Source organism: Chaetodon trifascialis, chromosome 15 (genome assembly GCF_039877785.1).
Source record: "Chaetodon trifascialis isolate fChaTrf1 chromosome 15, fChaTrf1.hap1, whole genome shotgun sequence".
Lineage (NCBI taxonomy): Eukaryota > Metazoa > Chordata > Actinopteri > Chaetodontiformes > Chaetodontidae > Chaetodon > Chaetodon trifascialis.
Genome location: NC_092070.1, coordinates 24,707,950 through 24,724,124, shown reverse-complemented (window position 1 = coordinate 24,724,124; position 16,175 = coordinate 24,707,950). Strand labels below are relative to the sequence as shown.

The 16,175-nt window shown below is 46.5% G+C and overlaps 2 protein-coding genes across 3 annotated transcripts; both read right to left on the bottom strand.

The window, feature by feature from the left end:
• Positions 1-325: 325 nt before the first annotated feature.
• LOC139343261 (nuclear distribution protein nudE homolog 1-A-like) lies at positions 326-8,693 on the bottom strand. 2 transcript variants are annotated; one of them, XM_070980777.1, is made up of 9 exons: positions 8,505-8,693; positions 7,632-7,772; positions 6,679-6,832; positions 4,567-4,715; positions 4,186-4,322; positions 3,814-4,092; positions 3,452-3,537; positions 2,285-2,430; positions 326-2,034 (listed from the first exon to the last, which is right to left on the bottom strand). In XM_070980777.1, exons 2-9 carry the CDS (start codon positions 7,715-7,717, stop codon positions 1,986-1,988), a joined length of 1,086 nt encoding a protein of 361 aa, XP_070836878.1. In that variant the 5' UTR covers positions 7,718-7,772; positions 8,505-8,693; the 3' UTR covers positions 326-1,985. The 2 variants fall into 2 exon arrangements, with proteins under 2 accessions (XP_070836878.1, XP_070836877.1); XM_070980776.1 differs by having other exon boundaries at positions 329-2,034; positions 7,632-7,750; positions 8,486-8,668.
• Positions 8,694-10,613: 1,920 nt separating this feature from the next.
• Positions 10,614-15,493, bottom strand: mpv17l (MPV17 mitochondrial membrane protein like). Its single transcript, XM_070981390.1, has 4 exons — positions 14,656-15,493; positions 14,210-14,280; positions 13,173-13,202; positions 10,614-12,926 (listed from the first exon to the last, which is right to left on the bottom strand). Exons 1-4 carry the CDS (start codon positions 14,960-14,962, stop codon positions 12,711-12,713), a joined length of 624 nt encoding a protein of 207 aa, XP_070837491.1. The 5' UTR covers positions 14,963-15,493; the 3' UTR covers positions 10,614-12,710.
• Between the last annotated feature and the right edge of the window lie 682 nt (positions 15,494-16,175).

Below are 16,175 nucleotides of genomic sequence, written 5' to 3'. Positions count from 1 at the left end.
GTCGAGGAGGTTTAGGACTCTGGACATGTCCTCAGAGCAGCAGGACGTTTTGTCAAATGAGCCTCTGGGTTTATTTTGTGGAAAATCAGTTGCTTTGCTCATGAAACTCGTTCTTCCTCGTATGCACTTCCTCTTTGGGGTTTTTAGAAGATTTTAGAGAGAATCTGTTCGTTTGGACTGAAACTGAATGTAAAAGTGTAACCGAGCTGTTGGAAAGCGTGTTTTAACCCTCAGACTCACTCTGTGTGAACCAGCTAATAAACCTACAAACCCTCTCTGACGCGTCCTCTCACTTCTTCTCCAGGAAATAAAATCGAGACTTTTTTATTGTCACATTTCAAGTTTTATTGCGTTTTCAGAAACTTGAGCAGCACTGAAGGTGAACACAGAGCAGAGCCGGTCTGAGCGTGGAGGTACTCACAGAGTCACATAAGGCAGAAAAACACAGCGCGCCATCACGCCCACGCCGACCTTTGACCTTTAGGTCCAGTCTGCTGCTGCTCGCCCTGAAGTCACCCTGCTGCAGACTCAGGTTACGTCAGCGAGCCGACAGCAGAGGTTAAAGTCGAGCCGTCCACACTCCTTCTTTTTAAAATAAAACACAGGACGCCTTCACTGAAGTGTTCACGTCTCCTAACAGGAGACGTTTCCTGCGTCACTCCTGCAAAGACAGAAGTCGAGCTCTGCGGAGGGATTCGTTTTAAAGAGCGGCGCCTCCTCTGCGGAGACGAGGTGCAACACATCGCGTCTCAAAGCGTTGGACAGAATGGACGGTTTTCTCCTCTCAGTCTTTAACAGCAGAGCCGGAGGTGTGAGGTTTGTCCTGAGGGTGGCGCTAAAGGACAGGTCACGAGGTGAGCAAAGGTGAGGTGGGGTTAGTGGTGACAGAGCAGAACCAGGGACAGAAAAGACACGTCCTCACTCACAGAAAGGTAACAGTGACTCAAACCTCAAAGACCAAAACCAGGAGCTAAACGAGGCTGAAAGCTGCACAGACGGCGATCTCAAACATCTGATTCATCATTTAGACAAAAACATGAATTCATCAACGAGAGCAGCAGAAACACAGACGGACTTTAGAAACGTCTCCTCTGAAAGCACACGTGAGCATGTCTCCACAACTAAAAACAGTTCATCCAAACCTGAAGGCTTGCAGAGTGTGTGTGTGTGTGTGTGTGTGTGTGTGTGTGTGTGTGTGTGTGTGTGTGTGTGTGCTCGTGTGTGCTCTCTGGGGTTAGTGGCACTTCGTTGTTCAGACAGATTACAAACTGAGCAGAGTCAAACAGAAGGACGCTGAGCTTTACGAGGTCAACAGACAGAACTGACTCACAGCTCAGAAGAGGCATTAAAGACAAACAGCCTGACGTGTCGAGGACAGTGCTTCCAGTGTTCAGCACTCCCACGCTCTCCAGGTGCGTTCGGACCGAACATGAAGTGAATCTGCACTTTGCTGCACAGACGTCCCTGATGTTCCTCCACACTGACTGACCCCACTCACACCGAGTCACTTCAAGCATGTTGGACGGATCGATAAAAAGCTAAATGTAAAACGCATCCATGAAACATCACAGATTGACTCTGTTCATCCTCTGCTGCAGTTCAGCCTGTCCTGCATCTCGAGGACTGACTCCGTCTGTCTCTTTAGTTCACTCCATGTTCAGTTTGGACACGCCTTCTGAGAAAAAGACAAACAAACACACAGGAGGCGAGGAGGTGACGTGCAGCACGAGTCCAGTAGATCAGTTCAAGCTAAGTGCGAGTGCCTAAAAGAAGTTCCTCTAAGAAACAAACCAACAGCCGAGCCGAGCCGAGCCGAGCCGAGCCACAGAGGGTCCATCCACTTCACGCCTGCAGCTCCCAGTGAGAGTCTGTATGTGCAGCACATGGTACCGATAAAGGTTTGGGGGGTTCAGGCGGGGGGGGCGAGCAGCTTGGAGAAGGATCCAGGGTGGAGGTGGAGGTGGAGGTGGAGGACGTTGTCACTTTCACAGCAGCAGCTTGGGTCCTGCTCCGAAGTCTATCCTCTTCACCAGCCTGAAAAACAGGATGAGCTCCGTCAGACAGACGTTTCCTCACCATCAGCTGACTCCTCAGTGACTCTTCATGACATGTCAGACATATTTTAAACCTGCAGAGACACTGATCAGATCCTGATGTGATGATGTTTGGGTGGAGATACAACACCACACTGATCATTTAAAGCTTCACTGTTCCTTCTAACATGACCACGTCGTCACTCTGGATGTATAACCTGTGGAACTCGTTGAAGGTCAGAGCATCTCACCCCTTGTTGTAGAGGCCGTTGGCAGGATGGGTCTCTGACGAGCTGGTCTGGCCCGACGCCGCCCCCTGTCCGCCGGCGTGGCCTCTGCGGTTCGCCGTCTGCTCGTGGACGTACTCCCGACACGACGCCAGCTTGGACTCCAGGTTCTACGAGCAGAGCGGCAAACAGTTCAAACATTCAGCTTCATGTTGGTGCTACAACAACATCAGCGTCACCTGATGCTTCAAGGTCACAGTAAAAGCAGCGTCACGAGGAGGTTCTCACCATGTGAAGTCTTTATTTTCAGGCAGAATCACTTTAAGTGTGAATGAAACTGGTTTCAATCAAACGATGCAAAGAATCACAGGTCACAAACAACATGTGATCTCGAGAGTCCTCGAGCGTATTTATCGTTGGCGTCGGCGTGTATTCTTTGAGGGAGCGACCGAGAAGGAACTCAAACACTTTGCACCGATGGTTGTATTTGGTCAGTGAGCAGAGCCACTATCACTGAATCTTTGCATTGTGTTTATAGATTTGGGAAAAGTTTCAGTGCTCATTTCTTATTCGTGCTGCCTTTCACTTGTTTCCTAATGTTGCGTTGGATGTCTTGAAGGCGTTGGTTCCTTCACAGGCTAATAACTGACTGACTGACTGCAGTTAGCTACGGCGGTTAGCTACGGCTAACGTGGTTGAGCTTCATCGTTTTCAATCAAATGATGTAAAGAAACACAAAGTAACAGCTGATCACCAAAGGTCACAAAGACCTCAAATGCACCAAACTGACATCTGACATCCAACAGTTCCTGAGACTTTTCCCGACAAATCTCAACCTCATGGTGGCGCTAAACCAACAAAGTCATTACAATTCATCCTCTGAACATCTGCACTTCAGGGACAGTGGTGTCGAAGCGTCAGGCTGTCAGAGCTGAGACACGTGAAAGTGAACAGATCTGGTTAAAAACATGACGCACTGAGGAGCATCATGTCGGCCAATGGGAAAGTGCGTGATGTGCAGATGTTGGGATCATCGGTGGTGAAGCCTGCAGTCATCTGAGTGGATGTGAGAGTAAACCCAGTGCCGCCTGCAGCGTCACATGACGCTGAGTCAGCAGCTGGTAAACACACAGCGTGACTCAAACACTGAGCTCCCTCTGCTGCCTCTGAAACCACAACTGAAGCTCTTACCCCGACTTTTCTCAGCAGCTCCCCGACGATGTTCAGAGCCGAGATCCTCGCCGACGTGGTGAGAGGAGTACCTGAGAGGCCTTCACCTGAGAGACAAACGTCTGATCAGTGCTGATGTACAAGAGGAAAATGACAAATCCTCACATTTCAGAAGCTGAAACTAGAGATTGTTTGGTGGAAAAAAACACTTTTCAGCCCTGAGTCCTGCCTGCAGGCAAACATCAGCCAGCCGGTGGCATGTTGCCTTACAGGCAGAACTCACTCTCTGCTGCTCGTGCAGCTTCAGTGCTGTGAGTAACCAATGACAGCAGAGGAGCAGGTCATCTGTCATCTATCATCACGAGCTCCACGCGTGAACCGACCTCTGCTGACGGAGGGCGGCGGCGTGGCGAAGGACTCTGCTGAGGCTGGAGGTCTGGACGGCGTGGCAGCAGAGGGGGCCGGCTGGCTGGAGGAGGAAGACGTGCTTTTGTCCTCTGTTCTTTTGTCTGGGGGGGTGAGGGGCGGGGTGGGCAAACCGGCCACAGAGGAAGAGGAGGAGGAGGCGGAGGAGGAGGAAGGCTCTTTGGCTGCGCTGCTGAGCGATGGCTTCCTGTCCTGAACCTGCTGCTTCTGCTGCACTGCAAGCTCCTGTCTCAGGTCTGTCTCACACACAAACAACACAGGCAGTTACAGAGAGACCTCCCATCTTAAACAAAGCGTCCTCTAACAGGACAGGACAGTTCAAACTCCACCTCTGGCCTCGTCCTTCAGCCTCTGGACGGACTCCAGCAGATTCTCCTTCTCGTCCAGCTCGCTCTCCAGGAAGGCGTTCCTCTCTATGACCTGGTTCATCCTCTGCTCGAAGTCCTCCAGCGACATGATGGTCACCCTGAAACACACGGTGAGACCTGTCAGAGCCTCTCATGAGCGGCGAGTAGCTGAGGAAGGCAGACAGAGACGCTGTCTGCTTCTTATTTATACTGTGAAACTGAAAAGCAGCGAGCTCAGACTCAGATAATCAGACACTCTCACAGCAGAGACAAAGCACATTTCTTGTTGATGGCACAAACATCATGTCCTCCTCTGAGTGGCCTTCCAGCCCCCCCCCGCCCCCCCGCTGTGACTGCTCTGACCTCTTGGTCCTCTCCAGGTCGTCGTTGGCCTGCTCCAGCTCTCTGATGTACTTGTGAAGCTGGTCTCTGATGGCTGTGGTCTCGGCCAGGTCTCCCTCCAGGCTGGAGATCTGCCGGTAGGCCTCTGAGTGCTGCGTCTCGTACTTCTCCTGGCGGGACGCCGACCAGAGTCAGGAAGAGACGAAACGACAGACAGAACATAGAAAAAGGATTATGAAGGCTGGAGGGGAACTTCAGTTAATGAAAGCTAACATTGAATACAGTCTAAAAAGCTCCTTTGATGTGTTTTATACGTTTAGCTTCGTAGCACTGACAGAATATCAAACATGAACACAATGAACACATGAATCTCTCCTCAGAGGCTCCATGAACAGACCCTGCGTGGATCTGTCATCCTCACACGTTGAACGCTGGACATTTCTGCACATTATTAGTCTGAAACGTGTGTTTCTGTGCTGAGCTTCCAGGAGGCTTCGTGAGGCTCAGGGCTGATGGGAGGAGGACAGCAGGTAACACACAACACCACACTGTGTCAAGCTTCAGCATGCTTCAGCTAAATTCCAGGAAGTCTCTGCATACTGGTCATACGTGCCGTCAGAGATAAAGCTTTTTTTTACTGTTTTCAGAGGGAGCAGAAACCTTTGCTTCTCAGCACAGCACCATGTTTTCATCTACTGTGAACATGCACCCAAACTGAGTTTAATTGAGTGATTCTTCCCACTGAGACTTAAACCACACTAAAACCTACATAAACACCTCAAATCTGTCCTACAACATACATCTGTTACTGTGAGAAATCCACCAGCTCCTGTTGAACAAACCACGTATTTGTCGTTGGTGTCGGTGTGTGTTCTTTCAGGGAGCGACCCGAGAAGGAACTCAAACCCTTGTGCGTGTTGACCACAATGCACCGATGTTTGGATTGGTCTGTGAGCAGCAGCCGTTATCACTGAATCTCTGCATTGTGTTTTGAGATCTGGGAAAAGTTTCAGAGCTCATTCCTAATCCTGAGCCGCCTTTCACTTGTTTTCTAATGTTGCGTTGGATGTCTTGGAGCTGCTGGTTCCTAATTAGTGATGGCGGTTAGCTACAGCGGTTAGCTACGATTATAGAGATGGCGTCCTCAGAGGAGATGAGACAGAGACAATGAGCTGACAGCTGAAGGACAAACGTCTTTATATAAGGTTGTTTCCAAGCAGCAGCCAACATCTGACTCATTATGGTCTGTTCATGCTAACACAAGCCTCCATAAACTTCACCTCTGACCAACAGACTCCTGCACAAAAAGTCTTTGTTTTCTTGTAACAAGACTCTTAACGATGAATCGAGGAGCAGCACGATCAACACAAGAACAAAACCACGTCACGATGGTTTGTGGAAAAACAAGCGCCAGCACACATCGTACGATGAGCTCACAAAGCCGTGAACCCGGGAACACAAACAAGGCGTGAAGGCTGAAAGTACGACGTGTCCTTTAAGCCGGCTCTCTGTTTGTCGCCTGTGTCCGTCCTCTTGTGATCTCAGCACGACGATAAACCAACACATCTCTTAAAAAGGGAGAAAAGGGGATGGAGAGCACTGTGACATGACTGCGACGGTCTTATGGGAAGAACTATCCCCTCCAGACACAGAGCGAGCGAGAGTCATCAGCTGCTTCATCCTGCCCTGAATCAGGCCTCTGTGAGAGTGTGTGTGTGTGTGTGTGTGTGTGTGTGCGCGTTCAGACAGGAGCACCAGTGAAGCCTATTCAGCAACAAGCCATAAAACTGGACTTACTATCAGCTGATGAATATGGAAATCCCCAGTCAAACAGCCTTAAACGGGTCAGTTAGTAGAGGTTATTAAAATAACATGGGTATCCCTGATAAAGCAGCTTTACGTGTTGGGACAATGACGTTTCTCAAAGCCTTTGGTCGGGTCAGCAGGACATATTACATCTGTGAGCAGCACTGGGGCTGAACTGCTTCATCTCCCAAACATCCACAGCTTCAGTTCACCTCGCATGTTGTCTTTGAGAGGGGAAACTTTTCTGCATATTGTTTCTGAATGGCCTCCAGTGGTGCGTTTTGGGTTTCAACACCTTGAAGTCAGGATTCGTCAGTATCTCTGTACCTTGTAGTTTTCCACTTCCATCCGCAGGCGGTTGTTGGCGGCGAGAAGCTCGCGGTTTCGAGCCTCGCACTGCTTCAGCTCCGTCTCCAGCTCCACCTCGTAGTCCCGACTCATCTGCTGGAACTCCTGCAGCTCCTCCTGGGCTTCCTCTGCACTGCACACACACGAGCAGAACATAAGCCACGTGTTTGTTACCTTTGGACATTATCGCAGTAAATCATATTCAACTGGACGTATTAGATTGGATTTCCAGGTTTAATATGGCGAGTAATCAATAATCACACTCATGTTTGGAGCAAAATAATCAGACCAAGATGAAGAGGAAGGTTTGCCTGTTTAGACAAACAACAGAACCCGACTGTTCCCACCCAAACACAAAAAGCTCTGGGCATTATGGATTAAACACGAGTCTAAGCATCACAGAAATATGTTTAAAAGGAAAACAACTTGAGGTTCACAACAGTTTGTCTTGCAGGAGTGTCTGCAGACTCGCATTTCTTAAAACTCAACAAGAGGGACGTGAAAAGGTGTCAATTATTTTCTCAGAAATTATTACGGAGCTCCAGAAGTCCTGAAAGATCAGCTTTTTTCTGCTGTGAACACAAGTTAGTATGTTGTTGCTGCAAGTTATGAACTTCTATGAACAAAATATGAACTTATATACAAAGATAAATATATATTATATTTCAAAACTTCAGGAAAAAATGGTCATCGGTGTCAGATAAAAGATGTAAAAACACTGGGATCATCCTTTAAGACCAGGGCGAGATAACACTGGCTCAGTGAGAACTGTATTTTCATATCATGATCCAGTGCAAATATACGGCCCAGCTTTATTACGTGTACACAGTTAAACTGTTGCAGCACATTTTCACATCTTTAAGTGAACTGCAGGAAGCAGAGGTGAGGATAAGCTCTGCTCTGTCAAAAACAACATTAGGAGGGGGACACACCTCTGTTGGTGCCTGGCAGCCTGTTCTTTCCAGTACTCCAGCTCTTCCTCCAGGGACCCAAACTCTGGAGGCTCCGGATCCCCCATCTCCAGCCCAGCCCTGATGGAGAGCCGAGTGTCCTCACACCAGCACCGGTCTGCGCTTCAGTGCAAACAAGGCGATTAGACTGATTCCGGCGGGCAGAAATCCCGTTTAGAAATCAGACAAATGATCATCAAAGTTACACCACTTAATAGAAAATCAAAAGTTAATACAGGACGTGATTTCAGGCGATTCATCTGGATTTTTGTGTTAATTCGGCAGCTGAATGAACCCTCAAGCACAAAGATTCAGATAAAATCTCAGCTTCTAGATTCTGGTCGTCATCGCCGTCCATGGTGTTAACGGTGCGCGTAGCTTTGAAAGATAACGGGAACATCGGCCGAATGAGTTTCAACCTACAGCCCCATAATACACTTATTTTAATAATGACTGTATGACGAATTAAAGACTAGATTCTACCGATTCATAAATAATCTTTAGTGTAAGTAAATGTCACCACAATGTAACTCAAATCTCTGCTAAAATACAAAAGTAAGCAGCTTTTTAATGGAGTCTGGTTACAACAAGCTGAACTAAAAACGGGAACCAAAACCAAACGTTATCTAGAATATAACGGGTAATTTACACCCTCGTGTTGTTTATCATTAGTAACATTTCAGAATATTAGCTCTAACTGTTCATTACAAAAGCAGCCCAACACAGCATCAGAAAGAATGTTCTTAGCTCGTATATGCAAATAAGTTCAGCTAGCTAGTTCAGCTAACGGAGTTTAGCGTTAACCATTTAAATCCCAGCTGGGATCAACAGAACACAGCTAGCACTATAACTTACGCTCAACAGTTAGCTTCGTTCGACGCAATGATAACCAATTTCTTCCTCCTCTGACTCCTCTTCATGTGCTGTTTTTTCTACCGACGAAGTTTGTCGGTGAGATTTTCAGCGAAACGACGAAAGAAAACTAATAAAGGACTCTCCCGGAGTTGGAAACCACAAAGTTGCCACCGTCTTGGGAAAGACGTCGAACAATACATGTTGCCATTCATATTGTCCCGACCAATTCACCAATCACAAGTTCGATGACAGCCTCGCTGCCTGTTACCATTAGTCAAGTGTCTGTCAATCAAATTGTGATAGGCGGGATCAGGATTGTTGTCCAATCAAAGGAGTGGTGTCAGTGTAAGAGGGGTAGGCTAGATGCGGTCTGGACGTTTTGATGGATTACCAGCGGCCGGTGCTGCCTTCCAGTGCTGTCGGAAACATCATACATCATTTAACACCAAGGTGAGATATGAGGGGTTGGTGTGAAGTTCACTGACTTTAATTTTTTACACCTACCTGACTGAAGTGTCCCATTTAACACGTTTGACCTTATTTTAACCTGAATACATTGAACGCACCCTGTGGGAAGCCCGTTAGGTAATGATTGACTTAATACAACCAAAATAAAGTGAGACAGTGAGTCAAAATGGCAGGGTAACTGAAAATTAGGATTTACTGATTAAAATCATTTAAAACGTAATCAAAATTAAGAATAGAAAGAACATAAACTTCAAATCTTAGTGATGTAAAAAAACAAAACATAACAGAAATTTAGACTGCAGTTGCATTTAAATGTTAAATCCATAAACAACCAAGGGAAGTTCCTACAGTGCAATGTTTTACATTAACACAACATAAAACATCAGGGTTTTATTCAGATGGAGGATGGACCAGGAGAGAGGAAACAGTCAGTATTATGACATGAGCTCATCTGCAGTATTTTGTCTCTCTTCCTTTGTAATTCATTTATTTATTAATATTAGACGTGGGTATGGGCACACGTGTTGCATTGTAAGTCCTCTGCCACCGTCACGCCCTGCTTCCTGCTCTGCATCTGCAGTGTCGCAGTGCATGCTGGTTTAGTTTCTGAAGCGGGGCGTGTTAGACACAGCGCGAGCACGGCACCTGACAGCATCCTTGACTCTGATTGGGGAATTTAACTTTGTGTTGCTGGGGTCAGAGGTCACACTGGGTCAACTCTGTCCTTTTCAGAGGGATTAACCAGGCCTATCTGATCCCGGTTAATCCACACGCACCATCACTCGAGCATAAAACTGTTAAACACTCCAATCCTCTCTCTCCTTGCTTCATATCTGGGCTGCATGTTTTACAGAGTCCACACTGACAGCGATTACAAACATCCGCCTGTGGCCTTCTGTGACCAAAGAGGGGATTTGGTTAAAGGAATAGTTGAATAGAAAGAGTCAGATGACAAGATTGATGTGAATCTCATGCCTGTGTGTTAACTGCAGAGCATGAATCAGGAGGGACTTAACCTGGCTCTGTCCAGAGTAAAAAGACTCACTCGTTAACATGATGGATCTTTGCTGAAAACACGTCACAAACAAACTACAGTTAGTCATTTTAGGGGGAGTGTTTGGACTATTTTGTGGAGAACTACAGTTTCTAAATCTACCCTGTACTTCTACACAGCGTCTCATCGTGAAAGGCTTTTTGTTTTGTATAAACGTTCATGTTCACCAAACACTGAATCCTTCTGACTTTTCCTCTAGCGCCACCATGAGGTTTGTGATTTTGCATGAAATATCTTAACAACCACTGAACAGATAGCCCGGAAAGATCACTAATTTGTCCAAATCCTTTGTGATTAAATACCTGCAGAACTGCTGAGATCCAGCTTCAGCTGTATTTTGGCTTTAGTGCAAATTAGCAAATGTTAGCATGCTAGCTCGCTAAAATAAGGTGATGACCACGGTGAACATGCTAACATGCTGACATTAGCATGTAGCTCAACACAACGCTGTACATAAACATGATTTTTAGTCTTTCACTGGCCTGATTTCACTTGTGTCATCGTTCCCATCAGTCTTAATTATTAATTAAAACAGTTCTCACAGTTTGTCATGACAATAACAATATATGACTCTCACACACAGTTCTGAAGAATACTGAACATTCTCTGAGTTTTATTTTGGTTTCATACATGGAAAAACAGAACGTCTATGTTTTTATTTACTTAAAGCTTATCTACAGAGGGGTCGTATCCAAACCTCTAAACGTGTGTACAGACTCGGTCCTCACTACGTGAAAATTAAAGAATAATATTCCATCCAATGCAGCCAGAGTCTGTCACTTCTGGTGTCATATGTGTACTGTACATTCAGCAAGGAAGTCATCTTCAGCTCTCTTCAATGTCTTTTGGATAAATAACAATAAAAGTCACAAATCGTTCAGCTTCACTAAAAGATGATTAAAATCTAAAGGAGAGTGATTGGTGGGTCTGACTTAGGTAGGTGGTGTGTTACATGATAAGGTATCTGGGCTGATGGCAACCTATGTGATGTTTCAAGTAAGAGGACAGGATTAAGATACTGTAGCTTCACAGGTCAAACTAGGACACAACACAAGCAGGATGCACTGATGCATCTGGAAATAACACATCCTGAGGCCTTTTGACTGGAGGGGCTACGCTCCATCACTGCTTTGTCTTAAATCTATAAAACACCGATTCAGCCGATGGAGGGATTCATGGTTCTCGTACCGGATTGGTCTGGTGATATTTTATGTTTTTCTTATAATCAACAAATCCCCCAAAAAGACCCACTAACCACAACTGTGAGTCTGATGTATCTCATTAATGTAAGATTCATTAAATATTTAATGCATTTCTGAAGCACTTTTGGTTATATTTGTTGAAATTGTCTTTAGTAATCAATAATAATCAATTTTGCTCAGACAAAAAAGGGAATCTTTCCCATGGCTACGCAGATATGTTGCTAAAACTACGCAGATATGCTGCTAAAGATATAGTGAGCCAGCCACACGACAATGGCAGCCTTGTTAGGAAATCACTTAGAATTTCTTTGAAAGTAAAACTATGAATTGATCAGCAGTTTTGACAGATGTAAGTGTTGTAGGAAGCTGCAGCTGACGGTCACAGAGTGGATCAACTCTGTTGGGAGACAGACGAGCACGTTGTTTTGGTCTTTTCATGGATTTGTTGATGATGAGGAAAACACTGAAAATGAAACTGCTGTGAATATTCCTGATTGTTAGGATGTTTATAAATAATCTCCCCTTAGCTTTCACCTAGCACCACCTTCATGTTCACGTTCCTCCCTGAACCACACTGTCAGCCATGAACAGGTATCACTTCCTCTAGCGCCACCATCAGGACGTCTCCACAGCTTAACGGGCAGATTGTGATTGGGCAGCCTCATGTGATCAGCCTGATCCATCAGTGCATCCCAGCATGAACGCAGAAACACACATTAAAATATTTACATACCTCATTGTATTGATTATTACTAACGACTGTCGGCAGTCAGTCAAACGCTGCGAGCCTGCAGACCTGCGCTCAGCACTGACTGCTCGCAGAGAGAAGGCACAGTGTGAAGCAGAAACATGGAGCCCTTAAATCTAATCTCAGGAGCTTCACTGCACTGTGGGTTCACGTCAAACCAGTGCCACCAGCACAACCACCACCACATCAGAACTGCTCTTCACAGTAAGAAAGCCGAGGGTCCGGTCTCATTTCAATGGAAACCTTTCTGGTTTAGAGGCAAGAGCATCGTTTGTTCATCACTGCACCTGTAAACAAGAAACTCTGAGGTCTCCAAGCCCAAACAGAGCTCACTCAAACGCATCGTCAGGGTCATCTCTGCAGACCTCTGCCACAGATAGCACATCAGACAACTGGGCTGGCATTACTCCTTATGACAAATATGTCATATGACATTATTACATCAGCATTTATCAGCTGTGCTGTTTGGCTTTGTTTGCTCTGAATCTGGTCAAATGTTATAATAGCATTTTCAGCACAAGAAGAAAATATCAAATAATGTTAATGGTATTATCACTGCAGCCTTCAGGCTCCATGGCAGCTGCTGTGTGCGTATGTGACATAGTGAACTCAGTGACAGCTGGTAACCTGCTCCTCAGATCTCAGTTTGTGGGTGCAGCAGAATTGGAAACCTCTCAGTCCTACAACCGCAGCTCAAAGGCCTGAAGGACAGCATCCTCCTCCTCCTGCTACCTTCAGTTTTCCCTCTGGATCTTTTGCTTTTTCCGGGCCAGTCGCGCCTCACGCATCTCCTCCAGGGTCTTTCGGGGGTCCATGACGAAGGCCAGAGCCACGGCAGCGGTGCCGTCGCCGCTCTGCCGAGAGAAGCACAGGAAGGTGGCCCAGAGGAAGGCGCAGCAGCCCATGAAGGCAGTTCGCATGTACAGCGGCATCAGGACGAAGTTCATAAACTGTGGAGAGGCAGCGAGATGAGAACAGGACGTGAAAACGGTCAGAGGAGGACAGAATTCTAAAGATGTCTGAATTATTGTCAAGTTAAACTGGTGAGAAAAGAGGAATACTACATGTTTTGAAATGTACCAGCACTGAAGATCAGCATGACACATTTCAGTCAAAGTCTTTGATTTCAGTTAATCTCCTCTAACTGATGTCTTCCTGTTTAAATCTAGAAACAACAAACACGTTTTCATGTTTACCTGCATGAATGGCCAGTACATGAGCCCAGTCTGAAAGTGGAAAGAGGAAATATGTTGAGTTTTGATTGGATGCTTTGAGAGGAACAACACACTGCTACCATGACTGCTTGATGACACTTCCACCATCCTCTTTGATTAACTTTAGATTTAAAGGTATTTTTAAGATGATTGAGTAATAAAATCATGTTCATGTGCATCAGTGACTGTCAGCGTCCTGGAGAATCATTTCAGCTCATGTTCATCCCTCATGACGGGCAAAAAGACAGGCTGCTGCACGGTATCAAGAAAATGACGTTTAATTATATGAAATTATGTGTGCGGATCTGCAGTGGTGGAACAAACATTCAGATCCTATACTTAAGTAAAAGTACCACCGTTTAATAATACTTCATTATAAGTAAAAGTCCTGCTTTCAAAGCCGTCCTTAAGTAAAGGTCTGTAATATGACATGTAGTTAAAGTATCAAAGTGCAGTAAACAGAAGTATTATTACTGATGCTTCATGTATTAGCAGCACTTTCAAGGTGGCAGAGGTAACACTGCACTTCTTTCATGAACTCATCATAGATGAAGTAAATAAAATCATAATCTAGTAAATGACTGATAACACAAACAGTGAAAGTATGATGAAAAGCAGAAAATGGAAATGTGCAAATATAAGCAGGCTATCCTGAAATAGCAGTATGGTAAGTAATGAGTGAATGTGGACTGCTTCATTCTTCACTCCGGCACACAAACACTCTGCCTTCCCATCCTTGAAGTGCTCCTCATTGGAAAATGTCTGCACATGCACCAGGATCATGAAGAGTTCTGCCGCAAATACAGCAGCGTGACACTGTGATTTACTTTTGGCAGGACTTCAGCTCCTAACCGTCCTGAAACTCGCTGACGCCATTGAATTACCCTGCTTGCTCCCGGGCGTCGAGCCCACTGCGCAAAAGCAGCAGTGTCACAATCTGGGTTAATCTGGCTGTGAGCTCGCTGCGGTGTGAGGGAAGGTGACTTTCCTTCCTAGATGCTGCCGAGGTCCTTCCTTACCTTCCAGGTGTTGAAGAACTTCTCTCTCCAGTCTTCAAAGATATCCTCCTTCCCCTCCAGGAAGCTCACCCCTGCAGGACAGAGGAGACGTTTGCGCAGAGTTTGGGCTGATAACCATCTGTGCGCCATTACGCACAAAACGCGTGTGATGTCTCCTCACCGTCCAGAGGTGTTTTATGTTGTTACAGTTGTAAAAAGAGCAAGGACTCTGAACACTTAACTGATTTCTAACTGAATGGACATATTTGGGATTGACGGTTTGGTGACGTGGGAGACATTATTAATTTAGATTTAGATATTTGGATGTTTGGGCATCAGATGATATTCGATGGATGGTTTTCATATTAAAGTGCACAGCGTCTCTACCCAAACAGACCAATGTGTCCCTTCCCTCTACCTGCTAAATACAGGTGTGCGCGTGCTGAGGTGAAACCAGGCCATCTTACCCGTATAGAAGACACTGGTGGCCAAAGGCGACGCAAAGCTTTGGTCCAGCAGGAGTTTCCGAAACACCATCCCGGCGGACTTTCCCGGGAACCGCCTCTCCAGGGCTCGTAGCCAGAAGTAATTGAAGTTTCCGTGGAAACTGATTGCCACAATGGCCACGTTGCGCGTGTGTCTCCAGTCCAAGCGCTCCTTCTGAGCAATGAGCTGATGGACAAGGTCACCGCCGGCGAATAAGCACCCGTACAAAGTGACATTGGCCAGCCAGGGGAATCGTTTGGCGGCTTCTTTCAGTACAGCTCTCCTCATTTTGGCACCAGGAGGAGAAGCTGGGGTCCCGTTGGCGCTTACAAAGTGATGCCGACTGCCTTAAATGGCCTCAATTCAGCAATCAGGGCGCGAGCATAGCGGTTAAATTTAATTCGACTAGGCCCTGATATCAGTCGGCTGGCAGACAGGACGCAATCCATCTGTGCGCGGTAATCAGGGAGGGATTAGACGTTTCCACCGGCAGCAGGAATATCACACATTATCAGAGCTCAGAGCACTAAGAAATGTAGACTCCACCAGAAAGTTTCTCAAACACTCCTGTCTGCATATTCGCGCTCTGCGTAAAACCGAACATGGCTCCACTCTGGTCACTTGGAGAGGGCTCCTCTGAGGTCTCGCGTCCTGGATTTGTGCGTAAAATGCATCCGATCATTACACACAGCAGAAGAGACGGGGAAGCTTGTGGAAAAGGCTCCAGTGGAACATCAATACAAATCTAGATCATTCTGTCTGCTCTGACTCGGCGTGTCGCTCCCGGTGAGTCTCTCCAACAAATCCAAGCGCTAATCTGAGGGGGATTGTCCCGGGCGGCTCAGACGGTCCCCGTCTAACTGCGTAACTGACATCAGCAGCAGCAGTTTGCGGCGCAGAGCTCAGTCCCGACGTGCGTCCAGCCAGTCCGCGCGCTGTCACATCAGTGGTGTCCAAATCCACGAGGAGCGCAGTCACTGCTCCCCCGTGACCATCAGTCACCGTTCACACCTGCAGCATCGCACCTGTGCTGTTCACACCACCACAGATACACAGAGCTGAATGATTTCTGCCGTTTCCAACGCGCCGAGTGACAAACTTCATCTAACAGAGCTGTGGAAACAGGAACACTGACTGATTTCAAACTACTGGAAGCTGTATTTTAAGACGTGTGTCTGGAGGCTCCTGCATCACAGGAGGAACTGGACGGTTTACAGATATTAAACAATGCAGTCGAGATAAAGGTTTAAGACGATCAGTGGATCTGAGGCGTCCTTTGCTCTACAGGTGGACGTTTTATTGCATAAGTGCGTCATGATCACTGTCCAGGGTGCTGGTCCTGCAGCCCGGGGACGCAGGAGGGACAGCATCTGGTACGCAGAGGACGAGAAACGACGTTCTGTAGCAACACTGTGGCGTTTTGTTTTGATCAGTGATGATAGAAAACGACAATAAATTATAGTCAATATGAGAAAATATCAAAGATCTTTGAGATAAGAAA